Here is a 22,243-nt window from a genome sequence, read left to right on the forward strand (position 1 = left end):
TATCGTTCTAATTCTTGCGTGTTTTGCTTTCCATTTGAATGCTTGAGGTAATCATTATACAGGCTTTTCGAGCTTTTCGAGCTCCAGTCCCCCCCTCCAATGTGTCCGTAGTGTGCTGCAGGTTGTGGAACCCGCGATGTATTATCGATCGAGACAGAACAGTCTGTAGTGCGAGCTGCATTGCTTTGTACTTCCCGCAGTTGATCTGCTCCAGCCTGGGATGCACTGCTGCAACATGCTTACCATTAAGAATGTTGTTAGATGTGATGAGATTTCCACTGGGAATGAAGTAATTTTCTGCAAATACGAGTACACTTGGGCCAAGAGGCCACAGCGAAGATTACCGAAAACCATTTCCTGCCTTGAATAATGGTGCTGCTGTAAGCTTCTGGTAGCAAACAAGACGCCTGGAGATGAATGACAGGTAGCCTGATCTTGAAACGGAGCCGTGTGTTGATTATCTATCTGCTCGTGGAATGTTTTTAAATGTTTGACAGTGGCAACGTCTGAAGGTTGGAGACGATGTTTGTGTGGCCCGGTAATTGCAACGGCATGATCCTTAATGTTCGAATTAGCTCTAGAGCCGCCGAAGTATTTTAATGTGTAGAGTGTCCACTTAGGACAAGCAACTCTTTGCTTTCAGTTGTTGGTTTCATATGGTTCAGCCACATCCCAGACAACTTTGAATTTCTGTAACCACTTTCAGAAACATTCTGCTGGATTTCCGGGTGCGTCAGTCACGGCTATGCTCATGGAATCATCCAAGACTGATTCATAAATTTTGTGCATTATGTTTTCCAGAACAACTCACAGGAGAGCACAAAAGTAACCGTGTGGCAATCTGCCAAGGCCGATTGAACCGATATCATAACGACGATGACGCCATTTTGAGACGTATTGTCACTAGAGACGAGACGTGGATCCCCTATTACGCTCCGGAAAACAAACGCCAGAGTATGAAATGGAAACATCTGACATCGCGAGTGAAACAAGTGTTCAAAACTCAAACCATTGGCGGGATAAGTGATGTTTATATTTTGGGGGGGTGGATTTGCAAGGGCCAGTTTTGGAACAATATCACATGACGAGAACAACAGTAAACAGTTATAATGAAATGCTTCGAGGCCAGTTGAACTCAACTATTGCACGACAATTCTCGTCCACACCGCTGAAAGACTAAGCCAGCTGAATTTGGAGGTCTAAACCTTAGCTGGCTCCTGTTTGATCCACACAAAGACACTCTGATAGGCCGCCATTTCGTCATTGATCAAGGAGTGAAGGAACCTTCTCATGCGTGGCTTATCATTCAACAAAGAACATATTTTATGAGGGCATACAGAAGCTTGTGGGCAGCTAGAGTACATGTGTTGAAAAGGACGTGTACGCTACGAGTATATAAAAACGATGGTATTGTTCACACTCATTGCAATTGCACTGTCTAATAATGTCGGATATTGTCTCACTCTATTGCATGTACATGATAAGGAGCTTAACTTAGCGTTCCTCTGGTTTAATTATTTCGACAGCCATACTGTTTAAGAAAAAATATATTGGCCATTAAACAAATATTTTCTTTCTCTCTACAGTATTCGTTCGAAACATTTATTGTTCCGACAAATGTTCATGTAAAGTGTCTGTTAATTATGTATGACACAAACTCCGTCCTAAGTGCAACAATTTATTGCAGTTCTCTTGTCTTCTTTTCTTCTACACTACATGTTTCGGCCGCAAATGGCCATCATCAGGTGTATTTCTCTCACGTAGCTGTTACACTACATGTAGTTTAAAATTTAAAAACACCAGATTTCTTAATTGTTCATTTCTCCGTTGTTAATACGTCCCGATATATCAGAATCCCCCTGCTGATATCTGTCAGATATGTATAAAATCTTTGTTAATTTACATACGTCAATTTGATTGTTTAATTTTGGTATTTTTAATATCTTCAATTTAATTTTTTTTTAATTTAAAACATTATTTTTTAATTTAAATTGAAGATATGCAGTGTAACAGCCACGTGAAAGTATGCACCTGATGATGGCCATTTACGGCCGAAACATGTAGTGTAGAAGAAAAGAAGACAGAAGAACTACAATAAATTGTTGTGCTTATGACGGAGTTTGTGTCATACATTGTGTAGAGTGTAACAGGATGCTTAAATATAATATTGTCCGTTAATTACGTCAAATTTTAACCATAGTTTTGGTGTTTCCACCAATTAACACTATTAGTAGAAAGCAAACTCCTCCTATACAAAGCAGTACTGAAACCCATACGGACATATGGGATTCAGCTATGGGGGACAGCCCTTTGCCTCAGGACGGAGACAGAATTCAGTCTCCGAAACGTTGCGTGTTCAAGAAGAGAGAAAAATATGGCGCTGAATATTATCCAGAAACACAGTCATTGTAGTATAATTGCAGTTGATGTAGATGGAGCAATAATTGCCAACAACTTCGCGGCTCTCACACCTACGGCAATTCAGAAGACTAACTGCAGTTTCAGAGTTGTTGCATAGCATAACCTGCTGCACAAGCCTGCATTGGCAGGAAACCTATGTATACTTTGTATAAATGTTGCTTAGTGCAGCGACAGAGTATGCGCAGAGTCCATAGTGACCTGGACGCCGTGACAATGCGGATATACTCGTGCTGAAACTGCGATGCAACAAACATAGCGCCTACATAGAAACACAGACCCCTGTACAGTGCAGTGCAGTGACACAGAGTCCATAGTGACCTGGACGCCGTGACAATGCGGATATACTCGTGCTGAAACTGCGATGCAACAAACATAGCGCCTACATAGAAACACAGACCCCTGTACAGTGCAGTGCAGTGACACAGAGCCCATAGTGACCTGAACTCCGTGACAACGCGGATATACTCGTGCTGAAACTACGGTGCAACAAAAGAAGCGCCTACATAGAAACACCGACCCCTGTACAGTACAGTGCAGTGCAATGACACAGAGCCCATAGTGACCTGGACGCCGTGACAATGCGGATATACTCGTGCTGAAACTGCGATGCAACAAACATAGCGCCTACATGGAAACACAGACCCCTGTACAGTGCAGTGCAGTGACACAGAGCCCATAGTGACCTGGACGCCGTGACAATGCGGATATACTCGTGCTGAAACTGCGGTGCAACAAACGTAGCGCCTACATAGAAACACCGACCCCTGTACAGTACAGTGCAGTGCAGTGACACAGAGCCCATAGTGACCTGGACGCCGTGACAACGCGGATATACTCGTGCTGAAACTGCGATGCATCAATCGTAGTATCTAGACAGAAAGGCCAACCTGTCCACTCGTCGAAGAGAGGACCCCATTTCTAAACACATACTTGTCTTGGAGAGAACAAAGTTCTTGGTCACGGATCTCGAGGAGACTGAATTCATGAATGATTGTGCTGGCGAAAGCCAGCAGCAATTTAACCGACAGACCGAAGAGGTTGACTTTTGAGTCGTAAGCTGGTGTGTGCAGTTCGAGAGCTATTAAGTGCGTGATTGGCCGTTAAGAATGTCCGTTGTTAACAGCTGTAACCTAGTGACGTGCAGTGAAGAATCTCCGTTTTTAGAAGCCGTAACCCAGAGACGTCTACTGAAGAAGGTAACCAAGCAAGGCGAGCGAAGAAAACAAACTGAGATTTAGCATGTGCTGTTGTGATTTGTTAAGTGCGTAGATGCGTGAAATTGTTATAGTTACTTGTAGTTGCGAGTTCTGAGTATTCAATAAATCCAATTATAAATCCAAACCCCTTGTCGAGTCACTAAGACATGATAATATGTTGGATTGGAAAGGAACACGAAAGAAAGCAGGGGAAGTTAATACGTAATACAATTGATGGGACTTCCAGTTGAATCCTCAATGGGTGTTACACCAATATACAAATGTATAGCAGGGCAAGATTTTCGTGTCCCATATTCCGTGTAATGTGCTATTTTCTTCTGTGATGATCCTTTTGTTTCCTGAGAATGCTGAGCGGCACTATTTGAGCTTCGTGTAATAATAGATCCCTATGCGATCGAAAAGTATTGTAGCGTGTAGAGCCGTTTCTAGGCAACGTCTCGGTAAACACATTCCCACTGCAACGAATATGCATGCAACCACAGACGTACTGTTGGAAAAGATGTCTTCTACTCGGTCTGCGCGATAGCGTTATAAGGAGGACAAGTGAAGCAATAATAGTACTGTAGGAAGGGAGGCGCCGTTCAGATAGGACTTGAGCACGGAAGAAGAGGAATAGCCATTATTAGAAGCCGCTACTAGAAAACGTCCAATGAAAACACTGCAAGCTTGAAAAGACATAGCTTGTGCTGTAGTGATTTGTAAAATTTGGAAATCAACTATAGTGTTATAGTCATTTGTAGATACGGCCTGTAAGTGATCAATAAATCCAATTATCTAAAACCCCGCCTGTAGTCACTCATACTACCTGCCAGTATGTTAACCAATAAATTTGGTCATAAATCCCTAAGGGAACAATTCGTCTTTTTGCAGCTTTAATTTACAACGCTGCCGGCCTCGTCGAATGGTACGATGGTGGTGAATGTTAAGTTAGGGGAAAGCGATTCTGACCGAATTAAGTTGCTCTTCAGACAAATGCCTGGACAGACAAAGGAAAACTATGAAGAACCTCAGTCAAGGTGTTCCAACTGAGATTAGAGCAGAGCATCTCCCAAATGTAAGTCTAGACGTCACTGCTGTTCCGCCCTACTTGGTGACAGCATTCATATGACTGTGTCCTCGAAGGAAGTGAGTTACGTGAGTGCACGCGGGGATTCCCCACGACGGTCTCCACGTGACGACAACTTTTGTAGAATAACAAGTGCATGGCTTACGTAAGAAATATTTTGCTCGCAGTGACATGTCCGTGATACAGCCAAATGTGACTTCGGGGCCTTGTGTGCTTTAGGAGACGTAGCTTAGACGGAAGAGTGATACTGAACTGGGAAATTCTCACGGTGGTGAAGAAGTCTTCTGGGCTGTTACAGGCGTACCGTGTAATGTTTTGGGTGGGGTTCGACGTTTCGAAGGAACATATTGCCTGCATCTTAAGATTGAAGATGGAAGTAGTAGTTGCCTCAGAAACGTTGGTATCCACCTACAGACTACACGATGTCTAAAACCAGAGAACCACATTATATAGGTCTATTCAACTAGATCTTTGAAAACTAGGCTGCGAGAGTGTGGAGTGGATTCTATTGGCCCAAGATATGATCCAGCTGTAGACTGTTATTTAATTATTTAATTTTGGTTACTTAACGAATTTGTTAGTATCGAGAATATGTAACGTAGGAAGATATCATAATTAATCAATGAGTTGGTGGAATGAGAATTGGCAGGGGAAACCGAAGCACTTAGAGAAATCCTGTCTTAGTACCACATGGTCTGATGTTGGATGTGGGTTGTTATGAACATGGGAATAGACCTTCTGGTTCCATACACGTGGTCTGACAATGAGGTTCCCTTGCTGGTGCCGCAGCGTTCGCGGTAAAACGAGCTATTACCGTCTGAGTGTAGTTCTACCTCTCACCAACAATTGGCAGTGGTCAGCAAGTCCAGTCACTGACAATTCATGAGTACCAGCTCAGTGATTTAGTTGTGTTTTAACTGCTTTCACTTTTTAACCATGGAGCAACGAGTGGATACCGAATTTCGTTTTAAACTGGATAAAACACCAACAGAAACTTATGAAACGTTGCAGACTGTCTGTGGTGATGTAACCTCAAGCCGTTACCGGGCACTTGAATCGTTTAAACGTTTAAAGATAGGTGTGAGGATCTTCAGGACTGTCCTTCAACTTCTCGAAATGCAGACACAGTCGCAGATGTCCGTGAAATGGTGACGCGAGAACGTCAGTGGGCTCCCACAATGATGGCGGATGAATGAAACATCAATGCGGAGACGGTACGTCAAATCCTTCCTGAAGATTTGCAGGAGAGGAAGATGTGCGGAAAGTTCGTCCCACACAGACTCACGGAGGAGCAGAAGCAACGGAGACTCGCATCACGCCAAGGCTTCATCCAGACTTGTCAAGACCGTCCCAGGTTCTTGGTTACCTTTACTCTTTCCTAAGGTGAAAACTGCTCTCAAAGGAAAGAGGGTTTCAGGATTCTGAAGGCGTTATGAAAAACGTGACTGCCGAACTGAACACTGTTCCTTGGGAAGTCTCTGCTGAGCGTTTCCGAAGACTATTTAAACTATTCAACAAATGTGTTCAAGTGGACGGGGGTTACTTTGACTAGATTTTTTATATTTCCTTTTATTTCTTATATTTTCTCATACCTGCCCAGGAACTTTATTGCCAGACCACGTAAGGCGTGAGACTTCTTCATAAGATGGACGACTATCAGCTTCTTAAGAAATACTGTATCATTCTACTTGAACACAAACCGACCACGTTCAAGAAGTGTAGGAACTTACCGGACGTTGTATTTAGTCGCTTAGAGACTCGAACCCACCGGGCGGGTTAGTCTAGAACAGTGTTTCTCAACCGCCGGGCCCTAGTCTTGTAGAAAAAAGAATTTACTGGGCTGCGGCCTGACAAAGTTTGAGAAACATTGGTCTAAAGGTATCTATCGATACTTGTATTAGGGAGGGGCACCATTCGATTGTCGAACAGGACACCGGCTACCATTACTGAGGTTTATCTTGGTTTTCCCCAATCCCTTCAACAAAGTTCCGGGATAGTATCTAGGTTAGACTGATCGCTTCCTTCCGAATCCTTTCCAATTTTACCATTCATCTATTATTCTACCATCCACCGCCGTATACTAAAAATCGTCGTTAAACAACTACGCAAGGAACGCCAAACCGGACGAAGTGACAGCGGGACTGCTATGGAGCTATACGTAAATTCGTCAATACCGGATCCTCTTGTGCGATGGTGTGACGTCACCGGAGGGAACCTTTTTTCCCCACAACTGACCTACATGTGCGCCGTGACCTGTCTGGCATGAGCAGTTTCGATCTACGCAGTGGTTTTCCCTCGATCGGTTGGTGCCATATTTGCCCTACTGTTAACGCACACTTTCATCCCTACTTGCCCACTCCGTTCTCCACTGAACGTGCCCCTGACTCCTGTTTAACGCTTTAACCATCTGAAATGTGACTTTCATCTACATCATGCTTAAGACTTCAGTTCCTATCTCACAGAAAACACACTGCATTTCAATTTCAAACACCAATCAGCAAGTGTTGTTAGGGACATGGTCGTTGTGTATTCCGAAACAGCACATACTCTCGTTCGCAAAATACATAGAATTTAATGTTGAAGCAGGTGGCATATGTAACTACTACTGTCCTTTAAATGCTTACAGGGCTATGATGGTATATTTATAATTTAAAACTTTGTTAATGCCTCCAAGAAAAGACGCCATACAGCCGTTTCCGTGTGGGGAAACAATCTTTATTTATAGGACCAAACGAAATTTCGGGCTTATGAATGCCGAGTGTGGAGTAAATGAACACATCTTGAACGTTAAAGTTTGTATGAATAGTTATCACTGTGATGTAAGCGGTTAAACTAATCCGCAGTTATTTTCACGAGATAGTTCGAGGAAATGGGTATTATTTTCGTGCAAAAGTTTTGTTTGTTCAGGAAGATAGGAAATCGCCTGGTCCATAAGACTGTTCTCAGAATACCGTCATTACAGAATATACGCCAGCTCCATGTCTCCACATTCTTTCTGTGCTACGTTCATTTGATGTGATCCACCCGTCTGGAACTAACTCTTCTAACTCGTCTCATCTCTTGCTACGTTTTAAACCAGCGCTTTCAGCGCCACGTGTTTCCCCTTGAACAACACATATATGCCGGCAGGAAAACCTGAAGGAAGCAGATCACTTGGAAGACTGTGACATAGATGGAAGGCTAGTATTGATGTGAATCTTAAATGAGTATTATATGTTAGCATCCTGTTGCATTGAAGTCTCACTTAAAATTGTCTACATCTCTAATGCAACAATATCAATATAAATTCAGTTGACACTAAAACAAACTCCAAACAAAACAGACTCCATGGTTTTAGTCCGCAAGCGAACTATAACGACCGAGAGACCGCCGCTTCCCGGCGAAGTTAGTGCCAACTTTAGAAGATAGAGGGTGTCAGCGCAACGAATCCCCACAGCCGTTACTTTCGGTTTTCAAGACCGGAGCCGCTATTTCCTTGAAATAGCTCCTCAATTATCGTCATGAGGCTGAGTGGACCCCGTTCCAGACCCACTACTTCTCAGAAAATTTGGTAGCCCCGGGAATCGAACCCGGACCTCTGGATCTGTAGCCAGGAACTCTGACCACTAGACCACAGAGGCGGTCAGCTTATAATAATCCACATTTAATTAACTAAAATTTCCGTTAAAATATTGTCAAGTGTATTGTGGTACGCGTGACGAAAATAACGGGTTCTAGTTTGGATGATTGGATTTATTAACACTTCGGTTACACTCTCTCTCTTAATTATAATTAATACGGTGCTATCGCTGATTTACACAATTTACAGTTCACTGTTGCACAAAGATTCTCCGTCTTCACTACTCGGCTCCTAGCAACGGATCTCAACACAAACTAGACCTTCAAATCACTACTGTAGAAGTAGCACGAGAAAGAACGGTGATGGCGAAAAACGTCGATCTCCAGATTTTTACAGATTTATAGGTTTGCAACGGCCCTGAATATGAAAAAACTGCCNATCATTCGATGCAAATCATCTCGTGGCTGCTGGACTTCACTGGATTCGGCGAATGCTAGACTGCAACTGACTGGTTACTCTCTCTCTCTCTCTAGTAACTCTTATAAACCCTCAGTCTGACAGCGGAAAACCCACATCGCTTCACTGTTGCGTAAACGCCGTGTTTAAAGGCGTTGCTGAGGAACGCTGCCGAGAGTTGTTTATTGCTGCGTAATAACCGCAGTGTCCCCTGTTACGTTACTGTGGGAAGTGCTGTTACGTCACCGCGGGAGGCGACGGAGTGTTTACCGAGCGTTGCGTAATAATGGAAGGGATAGGGGTATGTGACGTCATTCGCGAGACCCCAGAGTTCACGTGATCCATACTTCCCGTTGCGCCATCCACGTCACAATATTTTATTGGACAGTCTAGGCATTTCATTCGAGAAATGTTGCTTCTGTAGCATTTACATGTTTGTGAATGTGTTTTAACACGTTTTGTATTGTGTTTCGTGTGCGGAAAGCTATTTTTATATGCGTGTCTTGGAATAGTTCCGTGACTTTTCGTACTTCTTTGCCTCTGTATATGTAGGTGACCCATTCCGTTTTTTGTACTGAAAACCATTACATATATTTTGTTTTATGGGACTTTTTTATTTGGATGGTGTTATATTGATGTCTTTTCTTTTTCGATAAGATTTTTTTCTCTAAATTAAATTAAATTAAATTTAGAGAAAAATTTTAAAAGATTTTAAAATTAGAACTAAAGATTTTATAGTGCTACTACAGGAACGTCAAAATTAACGTGTGTAAAATAATCTACAAACCAGACTGATATCAACGAAGTAGATGTTGATAATAACAAAGAAAGTCGTTTAAATGTTAAATTTTGGGCTGGGTGCAGTGTGACAGCAACGTGAGTGTTATACACCTGATGATGGCCGTCTGAGGCCGAAACATGTAGTGCAGAGGAGCAAGATCAAGGACACATAATATATTGTTTGCACTTGGGACGGAATTTGTATCATTATATCATTTATCGTATGGAGTGCAACAGGATGCTTAAATATAATATTCTTCTTTTTCGTTTGCATCTTTAGTTACAGGATAGGTGTGCAATCTAGTAACTAATACTTGAAAATGTATGTTTATAAGGGTGACAGCTGTTATGCATTAAAATATTAAAATATCTTAAATTCTTACATTTTTGTCTTCACAGCGTTTTGTGAGGTTTCAAAAATTGATGGAGTTTTGCAGTCCCTTTTCTATGGTGAATTTTATAGAGGGTTATAGTCTGTTGAATTCGTCCAATATTTGTTCTGTGTTTGTTTTGCTTTGGAAATAGATTATAACGATATCGTCAGCATATCTGAAGCAACCGGTTGTTTGTTGTTTTATTAGGATTATTTGTTTTCCGTGTGTTATAAGTATGTTTCTGCTAATATTGTTGATGTTGGGGCACCAATGGCTAGCCATCTGTTTGTTTATAATACTGTTGGCCAAATTGAAAGTGGTTCTGTTCCATCACTGTTTGCAATATGTGTAATATTTCATTGTGTTTTTTTTTTGGTTCCTGCTTTATTTTTAGCATATTACTGATTATTTCTACAGTATCGTGTTTTTGTGCATTAGGGTACATGTTTTCTATTTCTATTGCCCCCAACAGATAGCAGCACCAAGTAAAACCACATATCCAAAATGTAACATCAGTCTCCACCCAACATTACACTAACGCCATAGCAGCCACAATATCAGTTGAAAAGAATTTCAGCAACGAAAATATCCATAGCATAACAAGTAAGGAACACAATTATAATCACTGACACAATTACTAATAGACATAATATACATTAATCATTACACATGTATCTCAGATAATAAGCTTAAGAAATTGGCACACACAAGACTCCAGAATAGTCACACACGTAGCGCGCAAGTATGGAACATCCATTTTCAACTCTTTACATATTACTCGACGAACATTTAACCTACGTATGCAGAACCGCCTTATATTTCAAGATATGTCTTATATAGATATCTACGACTAGGATAAAAGTACCAGATCTCTGCAACATACAGAAAACACTTTACAACGGAGGAGAGCAGCAATACAGGGCCGAAATGCAACCCTCACAACATTCATTCCGTTCCGGACTCTTATTTTAACTTCATATTCAGTACCTCCTACAACAAGGAGTATACCATGATTTTTATGCTGAACACAACATTCAGCCTACAACGGTTCTGATTAATTGTAGCCTAATTTTAAATTATGTTCCATTTATATTTTATTACATTTTGTTGTGTAATTTATAAGGGGCAGTCAAATTAAACGGGTCACCACGCATAACTCACACGACGCGCAAGTTGGAATTTGCTTACGGTACGAACATCTGACAACGAGCCCTTGCACACTAGTCGTTTATTTATTGTGCTGGAAGTAAGGTTAGCACTACGTGTGTTTGTCGAACATCAGTAATGGAGGCGGGTGAAGAACAGCGAAGTGTAGTGCGCTTTTTGACTGCTGAAGAAGTATGAGGACGAGAAGTTCATCGTTGCATGTCTGTTGCTTACGGCGAACACAGCATGTCACGTTCGCGTGTGCTGGCGTGGCATAAGCGATTCCGAGAGGGACGTGTGTCACTGCAATATGATGCTCGCCCAGGACAGGCTCATCGTGTCATCACTCCTGATGTTATTGCTGCGTTGGGTGGTCATATCCGGGCAAACCGACGGATCTTTGTGTAAGAAATTAGTCTTTTGATGGGAATAAGTCACGGTTCTGTACACGCCATTGTGACAAAACACCTGCTGTACCGCAAAATCTGCGCGCAGTGGGTTCCACATCAACTAACGGAGGAACAGAAGACTCAGAGAATGGCTGCATCTCTGGGTCACTTGCAACGATACCATGAGGAAGAGCATGCTTTTCTGTCCCGTATTATCACCGGGGACGAAACTTGGTGCCACCATTTTCAACCCGAGAGCAAATGGCAGAGCCAACAGTGGAAACACGCGTCAATTCTCCCCCACCGAAGAAATCCAAAGCCGTACACACAAGTTCCGGTGAAGCGATGATGACGTTCTTCTTCGACTGCAAGGGCCCTCTGCTTGTCGAATTTCTCGAGCATGGGGCCCAATCAGTGGACAACACTATGAAGACACTTTGCAGAAACTGAGACGTGCCATAAAGGCAAAACGCCCTGGGATGCTATCGAACGGCATTACCCTTCTTCAAGATAATGCACACCCCCACACTGCCAACTCTGTGAGGAGCTACAGAGATTTGGTTGGGAAGTGCTTCAACATCCCCCCTACAGCCCAGATCTCTCCCATGTGATTTTGACATTTCTGGAGACCTGAAGCGAGAGACATTTGTGGACATCGGTTTGCATCGGACGAAGACGTGTGTGGCTGGGTAAAGCTGTGGTTCCATAGACAGCCCATAAGGTTTTTCAAGGATGGGATTGAGCGTCTTATCTCCTGCTGGGATAAATGTATTAACAGTTTTGGAGATTACATTTGAGGTAAGAAATTGTCTTTAATATGTTTTGGCTTCTGCCCCGTTTTCATTTGACTGCCTCTCATATATACGAGTATTCATATCATTCATTTAAAAACCATTCTATACTCCACTTTATCATACATTCAAACCCAGGTTAGAAATCTGGCAATGTAAAGCCTGGCCAATGTACGTGTTTAGTAGAAAGTTAATACTGAGTGTACAAGATGCCAGGAGATGGCCTTTCCTGCCGAAACATGTAGTTGATCAATATGTGTAGCTGATGTTCTATATCACACTCTGTCGACTGACCTACGAGTACTCATGGTTAAAGATCTTTGTTGAATAGGAGGGGCACAGTGTGGTTAGCAATACATAACAGTAATAAAGTAATCCTTTTAGAATATGGCCAGATCCAGTATACGAACTTCACTGACATTTATAGCATTCTTCACTGGACAAAGTCAGAGTTACACAATGTCAATGAGAGGAGCTAATTTTGACTTTGGTGCTTATCGCCATACAAAATAATTTGTTACCGAACGCCAATTTAGATATTGGCCACTGCAGAACTGAATTAATACCTAGTTGCCTCAGTGGCAATAGTTTGTCAGAGAATGTCTCCTGAACACACTAGACATTGGCCCTTCTGACATAAGGAAGACTATGTCAAGCATGGTAATTACCGTTACCAATTCTTTTTTTTCTTTCCTTTGTTCTTGTGGTTCTGCAGCCCTTTGAACCTTGGCCGCTTTTTCAGTTCCTTAATCCTATACACAGTTGGTAGGACTTCTTAGACGGGGGAGCAGGCCATCGCAAGGTCTCTACCTATACACAGAACAACAGAAACAGACACAGACATCCATGCCTCGAATGGGATTCGAAACCACGAACCCAGAGTTCGAGGGGGCGAAGATGGTTCATGCCTTAGACCGCGCGGCAACTGTTATCGGCTAGTCAGTACTGGTGTTCATAGTCATCCAATAGTGACATTGGCCCTCGTAGTACCAAGCCATAGAAATAAAAAAGGAGGGCCACTTCCCGGTGTCTTTCTTTTATATCTCTTTAATTTTATGCACTATTGCCCGTACCACCAGTACCGCCCGCTGCTTAACATCAAACTGTGGAGGTTACCTAGCATCTAGCGAAGATGAACTGGAGAGATAAGAACAATGCCGGTGTGTAGGTGTCGTCTCTGCGACGTCCAGTACTACAATCGAAGCTAGAACCAAGTACCTCCTGTACACACATCGGCTGCTTTAGCGTCCTACTTCTGCCGAGTGGGTGGCGTAACATTTCTACTCATCCCAACACAGCGATTAACAATTCTTGTTACCCAGTACAAAAACATCTGTGGGCTTAACTTGCCTGAGCCATGTGCAGTCTGCTCTCATAACGACCAGGCTACATGCGCCTGCGTCGAGTGAGTAACATTCCCGCTTCGTATTCGGAAGGTCATGGGTTCAGATCTTTCACAGGAGATCCACTGTTCTTAATAAAATTCTTCCTGGTTTTCTCAGTTCCTGCAGGAAAATGTCAGGAGAGTACCACAAACTGGACCACGAGCGCCCCTTTCTATATCATTTCCTATTGTCTTCCTCTCATTCGTTGGTTACTGGCTGCTGGCAATGTCGTTTAATAAATCGCAAGCAAGTAAAATGAATAAATATTGTATCCTAGATCCTGCTGCATATCGCTTATTTATTCCTGTCAGTTCATAACAGCTGCACACAACACAGTAAGAGGAACTACCCCTCACCATTACATGTATATCACAAGAAGAACATGTACACGAAATACTAATTTTTTCTTTCCTTGGCACTACAGCCCCAGTGCGCCTAGGCCTACATCCATGAACTTCTCCGTTCACTTCGATTTTTCTAGGTCTTAGACATTCGGTAGGACTCCTTGGGCGGGTGATCAGCTCGTCGCAAGGCCTCTACCTGTACACAAACACAGAAAAACGCAAACAAACATCCATGCCGTGAGTGGGATTTGAACCCACGATCCTGGCTTCCGAGCGAGCGAAGACAGTGCACGCCTTAGACCGCTCGGCTATCGTGACCGGCCACGAAGTACTAATACATGTTAGAAATAAATTGGCGTATAGACGAAGGCATAACCCAAATATTGAACTTACGGACGGAAGGATAGAAGTTCCATAAACGAACTTAGAGCCACTTGAAGATGACCAGAGTTGGTCGAAACATGCAGTGTACATACACCAGTGATATAGAAGAGATTTTAACGTTTAAAACTTTTAAAGGTTTTGAAAAGCAAGTTGCATTTCAGACGGCAAACTAACAAGAATGAATAAGTGTTTGCCTTTGTTTTCCTCTATACGTATATGTCTTGTGAAGAACCCCCCCCCCATATCAAACCAAATCAAGTAAGATGGAAGAGAACTGTTCAAAGACATAAAAGAGCAAGAAATAATAAATGAGAAATGAATAAAAAAAAAAGTCAAGCAACGAAATATCTTTACTGAGTGACCATGTGTTCGATTCCATTGCTCAGGCCCACTGGGCGCCGTGCCAAATGTGAGGGGGAGGGGACAAGGCCACCCGGTTGTCGAGCAGTGTCAATCACAGGAGCCAGCCGTGCTATGGTCTCCACTCGATCCACAGCTGGAGTGGCTGGAGTGCTGGGCCGGTCAGGCGCCGTGAGCAGCAACATGCAGTCTAGCCAGGTAAGCTCTAGCCCCGAGAGGCAAAGCTCTTTCAAGTGTTCAGTTACAGCACTTACGGATCGCTTTGGTAGAGTTAAGGCTTGAGAGTTATTGCCTTCAGATAGTCCTTATAGATATAAACTGCAAATAAAATATGTTTATGTTTGTTAGTTTGTCATTTCTTTATATTGAACTCATGCCCCAACTAAACGGTCCTTTTAGCGTTTAGAAAGAATCAGCATTTCGCAATTAATTCAGTGTCACAGAATGGACGAATTTCTGGTCTAAGAATATGGAAGAAATTCCTGCAATTCTGATTCACTTGATTTTATTTCCGGTATACCAAAGACATTCTGATGTCACTTTTATTTTTTCCCCCTTGAAATACGCCGGGTGACGAAAAAGTATCTGTGGACTTGAAGGAACCTCGTATCTGTTATGCAGACTATACCCGTGTCTAGAAATATTTATTCATTTCAGTTGATTCAATAAGACAAGGGAATATTTTTAATTGTAAACGTTGAAATTGAATTCAACCGCTTCAATAGTTTTCGGCTTGAACTTTCATATTTTCCATCAGCCGAAGGCTAATCGGATGTCTTCATGCTTGCATGCTTTCAGTTGTTTGTGGCAGCAACTGCATGGACTGAGGCGGTTATGACTGATTTTTGTGAAGTGGTCGCATAAGTTCGCCTTGCCCCGAATAAGGCAGTCTAACGCATTGAAATCTAGAGAATTTGTTGCCCATTCTGAGGATTTTATAGGTCCAAATGTAGCTTTGACCGACAGTTTTAAATTGTGGTTAATATAAATTTAATATTCGAAATGAGAAATGTTTTTGTAAGTTGCATCGGTGTGGCTGTCAGATCTAAAACGGGAGGTACCTGTCGCCGTTGACTCACTTCCCCTGTCTGACAAAGTATGTTGGCTTCAGTTATGCTGTTATTTATTTCTTTCAATTTTCTTGAAAGGTTGAAACAAGTAAAAAAGTCAAAGGTAAAGTTGTCCCTGTGTTTAACTAATTAGGCACTACGCCGTGAAGGCTTATGGGGGAATGGATGTACAGATCCTCTTTTCTTTAACTCACTAGTTGGAGGTGAGTGATCAGCTTCACGCCCCGGCCGCTTTACCCCGGCGAAGTAGCCTCCGATATCCATTGGACAGGAGGCTGGGTGGGCCCCAGAGCCAGTCTGGACGAAGTGAAGAAGAGAAATTCTTGACCCTGTCGGGACTCTAACTCCGGCCCCTCTCTCGGTCGTCGAACCCATAGCCAGTCGCTATATCGACTACTCCATCCCGGTTGCGTAGGTTGAAACACGTTACGTTTGATAAATCTTTTTTTTTTTTATTTGAGATAGATTCATACAATCTGTCCAATGAGGACAATGAGCACTTTTGGTGACTGATGCGGTGACTATGTCATTAACAGTGTTAATAAGGGTGATAAATCTCATTTAAAAATGGATTGGTGTGACGCCTAGTAAAGGTGGACGCCAAGTGATTTAACCACCACGATAATTATATCTATCGAAAAATTTATGAATTGGAAATTATTTTTCATGGTGAGCGCTGTTATTGGTATTATGTTCCTTGATGAACACCATTTCTTCCAGTCCGCAAAACAAAAATAGAGATGGTACCTGCGTCATGCTACTTATCCAGAAGATAGAACTATACTTCCTAAAGAGTACTCATAAAGCGAAATTTCGTAATGTGATTTGTTGTTTCCCGTAGGTGCGATAGTATAGTTAAGGGTTATGTTCTCTTCTCGCGGTGGGGGGGGGGGGGGTCAGAAATAGAAGTCGCCAATTTTATTGCCTGAAAATATACATATAAGCATTGGAAACAAATTATAATATAAATCTTGGTAGCCCTAATATTCCATAAGGAAATACCTTCCAGAGGCAATTTTTTAACAGAACTAAGAGGGTATGGACCTCCAAATGGTTAAGAAGAAACAGCAAAATCTTATACGCGGTGGAAACCAGAGCAGAGCTTAAGGCGAACGGACTGGGGTGCCTTGCGTTCGTCTTTCTGTTTTCGCCTTTGTTCACAAGAGCTTCTGATGAGCACGTTCGCTTTCGGATTAGAAGCCAAACCGGGGACTTGAACTCATGTGTATCTTAAGTCCAAACTTATGTCTAGTGACTCACTGCTGATACAAGGAACTTCAAACTCAAACTGCAAACACAAAAATAGGTTTGTTTGATGTTCTGTGTGACTTAACTGTCATTGAGGTTGTTGCTCCTCGAAGGTGAAGCATGACTGTCGTATTGCTCGACCTAGCAGGTCTGCATTTGAGTTATGACAGCCTCGTTACATGCAATACTACTACTACTACTACTAATCCTACTGCTGCTGCTACTGCTACTACTGCTAGTACTACTTATTATTATTGGGGATACGAGGTAGCGTAGTTGGTTGAGGCACTATGCTACAAGCCGGAAGGCCGCGGATTCGAGTCCTAATGAGGTGGATTTTTTAATTGACCTAATCCTTCCAGCCGCACTATGGTCGACGCAGTCTCTAATAGAAATGAATACCAGGAATCTTCATGGGGGTAAAGGGCGGCCGGCACGTAAGGCTGACAACCTTACTGTCATATGTGAGCCAACTGTCTAGAGAAAACGTGGGATCCTCGACGTCTCACAACCCTACGGGCCTTCATGGCTTGTTACCTCATTTACCTTATTATTATTATTATATTTTTTTCCTTGACACTACAGCCCCAGTGGGCCTAGGTCTACCTCCATGAACTTCTCCGTTCACTTCGGTTTTTCTAGAACTTACACGTTCGGTAGGACTCCTTGGGCGGGTGATCAGCTCGTCGCAAGGCCTCTACTTGTACACAAACACAGAAAAACGCACACACATAAACTAAACATCCATGCCCTATGTGGGATTTGAACCCACGATCCCGATTTCCAAGCGAGCGAAGACAGTACATGCCTTAGACCGCTCGGCTACCGTGACCGGCTATTATTATATTACATTTCTTAATTCTCAATACCAACATTCGTGTTAATGAAATTATTATTATTATAATTATCCCGTGTCGAATTCTTTATATTTCGTCGATGTCGGTCCCTGCGCCTTTTCTTCTTCGGTTCTCCGACCGGCATTACTTCGGCGTCTTGTACGGGTACCTCTTGTAATTCTGCCACCTCAGGTTTCCTGTTCGCTGAGGCCAGATCTTCTTCTTGACGTACCTCCATTACTAGGCAGGCCATCGTCACTCCGACCGGTATTACTATGGGAACCTCTTCTTTGTGTGTTTGTTTGTTTACTTCTCTTCAGTAATGTGTTTCCTCCGGTGCTTGCCTGTAAGTTGTCTTTGACTTTATGTTGTGTTTGTCCATAATGTAATTACTTGTATCTGCACTGTGTCGTGTCTGCAATTGGCCTTGTAGCTGTTGACTCGGCATATAAATAATAAAGAGAATTATTATTATTATTTTATATTGTGGCCTTCTATGTTATACCACAATGTGGTTCTTATGTGGATACTAACGTTTCCAAGGATAATTTTGGGTGTTATACACCATCGTCAGAACCGTTTGGAATTTATCAGAGTAAAAGTGCCTTCTGTGAACGGAGTTCATGGAGGTAGGCCTAGGCCCACTGGGGCTGTAGTGCCAAGGAAAAAAAAAAAGTGCCTTTTACCCTGAGGATTGAGACCGTTATTCTTTGTTTGTTGATTTATTTAATTAACTTCTATCAACAATATCTATCTATCCGTTCCTGTTACTCCCACTGGGAGCATAGGGCATCTGTGGAAGGCTCCATTTCACTGCAGTTTCTTCATCTTAGACATTCGGTATGACGCCTTGGACGGGGGATCAGGCCGACGCAAGGGACGTTACCTACACAGGTTAACACAAACACAGAATAAACTCAGACAAACATCCATATCTTAAGTGGTATTCGAACCCACGACCCCAGTGATTGAGCGAGGTAAGACAGTTGATGCCTGATACCGGCCGGCTTCAACAACATAGATTTGTATAAATGTATTTGTGGTTTATTCAGCGCAGTTCTCGTGTAGCTCAAGTTGTGTAGTGCCGACTGGTAGGATGGTTATTGAATGAAGATATAGAAAACGTGTGGAAGGAAGCAGTTGTGTCTTTCGGGATCTTATCCCAGCGTTTATCTCAAAATATTTAAGAAAATCCTGATAAAATCTCAGGATATTTGTCGTCGCTGCTGAGGTTCGAAACTTGAACCTCTCAGATCAAATTACACAATGAGGAGCTTCACATCTTGTACTTTCTCACCTACTAAGATCTACAGCACAATGTTTGGATATTTATAATATGAATACCATTTTACATCTCAATATGGCGCCGTTTCTACGTTGTTTCACGGCTCCACAACAGCAAATTTGTTGATTTGAAGGCTTATAAGTAACAAGAAGTTACAAAACAATGCATTTTAGAAATATGTGCCCACCCTAGTACAGTTTCCTACCCCTGTTTCATTATTATGTTTGTACTATGTACGCAAGTTTTTATTAATTTTTATGTGCCTGTTAAAATGTTGTATCGACTCTCATAGTCTTAGTTTCTATTGTCACTCTCTTCGCCCACAAAGAGTCCTCGGTAAGGATACGTTCTACAGTATCTGTGCACATGACGTAACCGCTGGTTTTTGGGCGAGGTCCAAGTGTGGATTTCCTTGCCACGGTGTTCCCGTTTGCATGTTACGTACTTGACACGCCCACAGGAATGTTAATATTCGCAATTTTATAAAAACTCTCTCCAGCATCCGTAATTACGTAAGTGGGAATGGAGAATACTGCAGGAACAAGATTTATCTCCTCTTCACGTCGTCAAGACCGGTTCTGGGGCCCACCCAGCCTTCTATCCAATGGGTATCGGGGGCTCTTTCCCTGGGGATAAAGCAGCCTGGACATGAAGCTGACCACTCACCCCAAACTAATGCCCAGTTCAAAACTAGGCGGATCTGTAGTGCTTAGTTAGTTAAACACAAGGACAACTTTACTTTTTTTTACATAGTTCTGAACTTCGTAAATTGCGTACGTCACGCCGAGTGGGCGGTTCTAGTCTCGGCCGGAACATCGGCTGTACTGACTTAGGTTTTGCTTGAGTTTCATCAGTTCCTTCAAACAAATGCTGGGATAGTACTTCGACTGAGACAAGACGACTTCTTCTGAAATTCATGAGTCATCTTACCATTCGACGCTAAAATCCAGGTGCTGACAGCATCGTTAAATAACCCACCAAAATACAGACCACCTACTTACAAGTAGCGGGAAATGTAGTCCGGAGGGCGAGGTAAGAAATTTTTACAGAATTTTGGTGGGGAAACTAATTCAAAATCAGGCAGTAGGCCAAGAAGGAACTGAGAGCGTACCATTAAGCTGGGTTTACAGAGATAAGCTGAGCTAATTTTTGGTGGATGGAACTGGCTCAGAATTATGTCACAATGAGAGTTACTTGAAGAATTATTCCGCAATTTAGTTAGTTGTCCTACTATACTTAATCTGTAGTTTGTCAGTCACTGAGTTTCTTGTTTAGTTAGTTAGCTTGTAAGGTACACAGCGATCGGAATGTCACTCAAGACACGCTATCAACCTTGTATGCCTGTAACACATTTATACAAGTACATATACGGAAATGCGTTAACGTTGAAACAGTTTAACGCGGTGTCGACTGCATGACCTTCAGCTGCCTACAAACTTAGTTAGTTATGTTTAAGCCCTTGAGAGTATAAATTTTCGATGCTTGTGATTATCCAGTCTTGCTGAGGCCACGTAGGTAAGTCCGGAGACCAGGGGTGGCTGGAGGGGAATGCGTCACTAGACAGAGAGCGGGGCGCCTCAAGCTCCGTCATCCCCACCATCCATGGAACTTATTTCCACGGCCTTAGGCTTCTGACAAACGGCGTAATCCGGCTTACTTCAGAATGAAGATGCATTGGCTACATGCTACACAATTTGCATGACTTTGCATATAGTAATAGGCAAAATGGGTGTTGGTAGAGAGCATCCACTCTGCGAATCAGGGGACGCCATACCTTTTGTAGGCAACGTTACGGGAAGAAAAAGTCATGAGGTTTGTATGAATGCACAATTTTGGCAAGTCCGGAAGACTTAACTTCATGTATCTGCAACCGATAAGACGTTTCGTGATTTGTGTGACTCTACAGGAACATCGTATAGCTTACTATAAAGCTTCGTAGGTTAGTGATTGAGTGGGACCTGCCACGCCGTGCAGGCCAGCAGACATTGGGGGATTGCGTGAATTTAGGTGGCCACAGTATCGCAGTGTTTGAGAACCTGTGCTACAGTTGATGCAGTTAGTGACCCACAAGCTGCTTCTCCAAAGTTTCTGAAAATTCTTCATTCTCAAGGCTAGACACGCCTTTTTACAAAATGTTCTCAGTCTACCCACTAAATATTGCCATTCGGGGAATTCATTGGCCATTTCGCCCTAGCTCTGTCTCTGTTTGCTGCCGATTTCATAGGGATTCTAGCGCTGATACAATTAGCTGACTGATTGTCGTGGAAGTGGTGGGGTGAGGATCTCAGATATCGTATGATATGGGCCCTCTTGGGCCCATTGTACTGGCTCCAGTTAAAGTTAAAAAGATAAAGTTGTCCCTGCGCTTAACTATTTAAGCACTACACCATGAAGGTGTATGGAGGAGTGGATGTATAGATCCATATTTTCTTGGCCTCGGCACTAGCTGGAGGTGAATGATGAGCTTCACGTCCCGGCCGGTTTATCCCCGGGGAAAGATCTCTCAGTACCCATTTGATAGGAGGTTGGGTGGATCCCATAGCCGGTCTGGACGACGTGGAGAAAAGAAAATTCTTGATCCTACTGGGACTCGAAATCCGACCCCTCGGTTGACCAGCCCGTAGCCAGTCGCTGTTCCGACTGAGCTATCCCGGCTCATACTGGTTCCAGTTGCTGATGATAATAGATGAGTTTGGAAGAAGTGGTTGTCCGAGACAGGGAGACTGAAGTGTTGTGAGAAATACTGCCCCAGTGTGCCATTTGACCTTACCTAGGATCAAACTGGGTTGTTGCAGTGACTAACCACCTGAGTTATGACCCAGCATCAGAGTTTTAAATTTGGGCTGAGCTATATATCAATTGAGAGATGGAATCTCAGTGAGATGGAACTATTTAGTGTAGATCAGACATAAAGCGATAATGATGAATATGCTGAGTCATTTATCAAATATAAGCATCTTTCATTTCCATGTCAGGTGGGGTCGTTTGTAAACATAGCATGACGTGTCCTCAGGTTGCGGATGGAGGAGACGGCCTCCAGATATGGAGGGTGGCTGCGAATATATTTAACAGACAGTAGCGGACAGGCGACAAACCGTGGTCCTCCATCTTGGGGACCGTAAAAAATAAGGT

The 22,243-nt window shown here is 42.8% G+C and overlaps 1 protein-coding gene across 1 annotated transcript in view; it reads left to right on the forward strand.

The window, feature by feature from the left end:
• The first annotated feature begins 4,675 nt into the window (after positions 1-4,675).
• Positions 4,676-22,243, forward strand: part of LOC111862555 — a 28,671-nt gene continuing 11,103 nt past the window's right edge. Inside the window, exons 1-2 of the mRNA XM_033750717.1 lie at positions 4,676-4,692; positions 14,699-14,870. Of these exons, the coding sequence (XP_033606608.1) occupies positions 4,691-4,692; positions 14,699-14,870 (174 nt within the window). The 5' untranslated portion in view covers positions 4,676-4,690. The remainder of the gene's footprint in view (positions 4,693-14,698; positions 14,871-22,243) is intronic.

This window comes from Cryptotermes secundus, unplaced genomic scaffold (assembly GCF_002891405.2).
Source record: "Cryptotermes secundus unplaced genomic scaffold, Csec_1.0 scaffold1293, whole genome shotgun sequence".
NCBI classification, from domain to species: Eukaryota; Metazoa; Arthropoda; class Insecta; order Blattodea; family Kalotermitidae; genus Cryptotermes; species Cryptotermes secundus.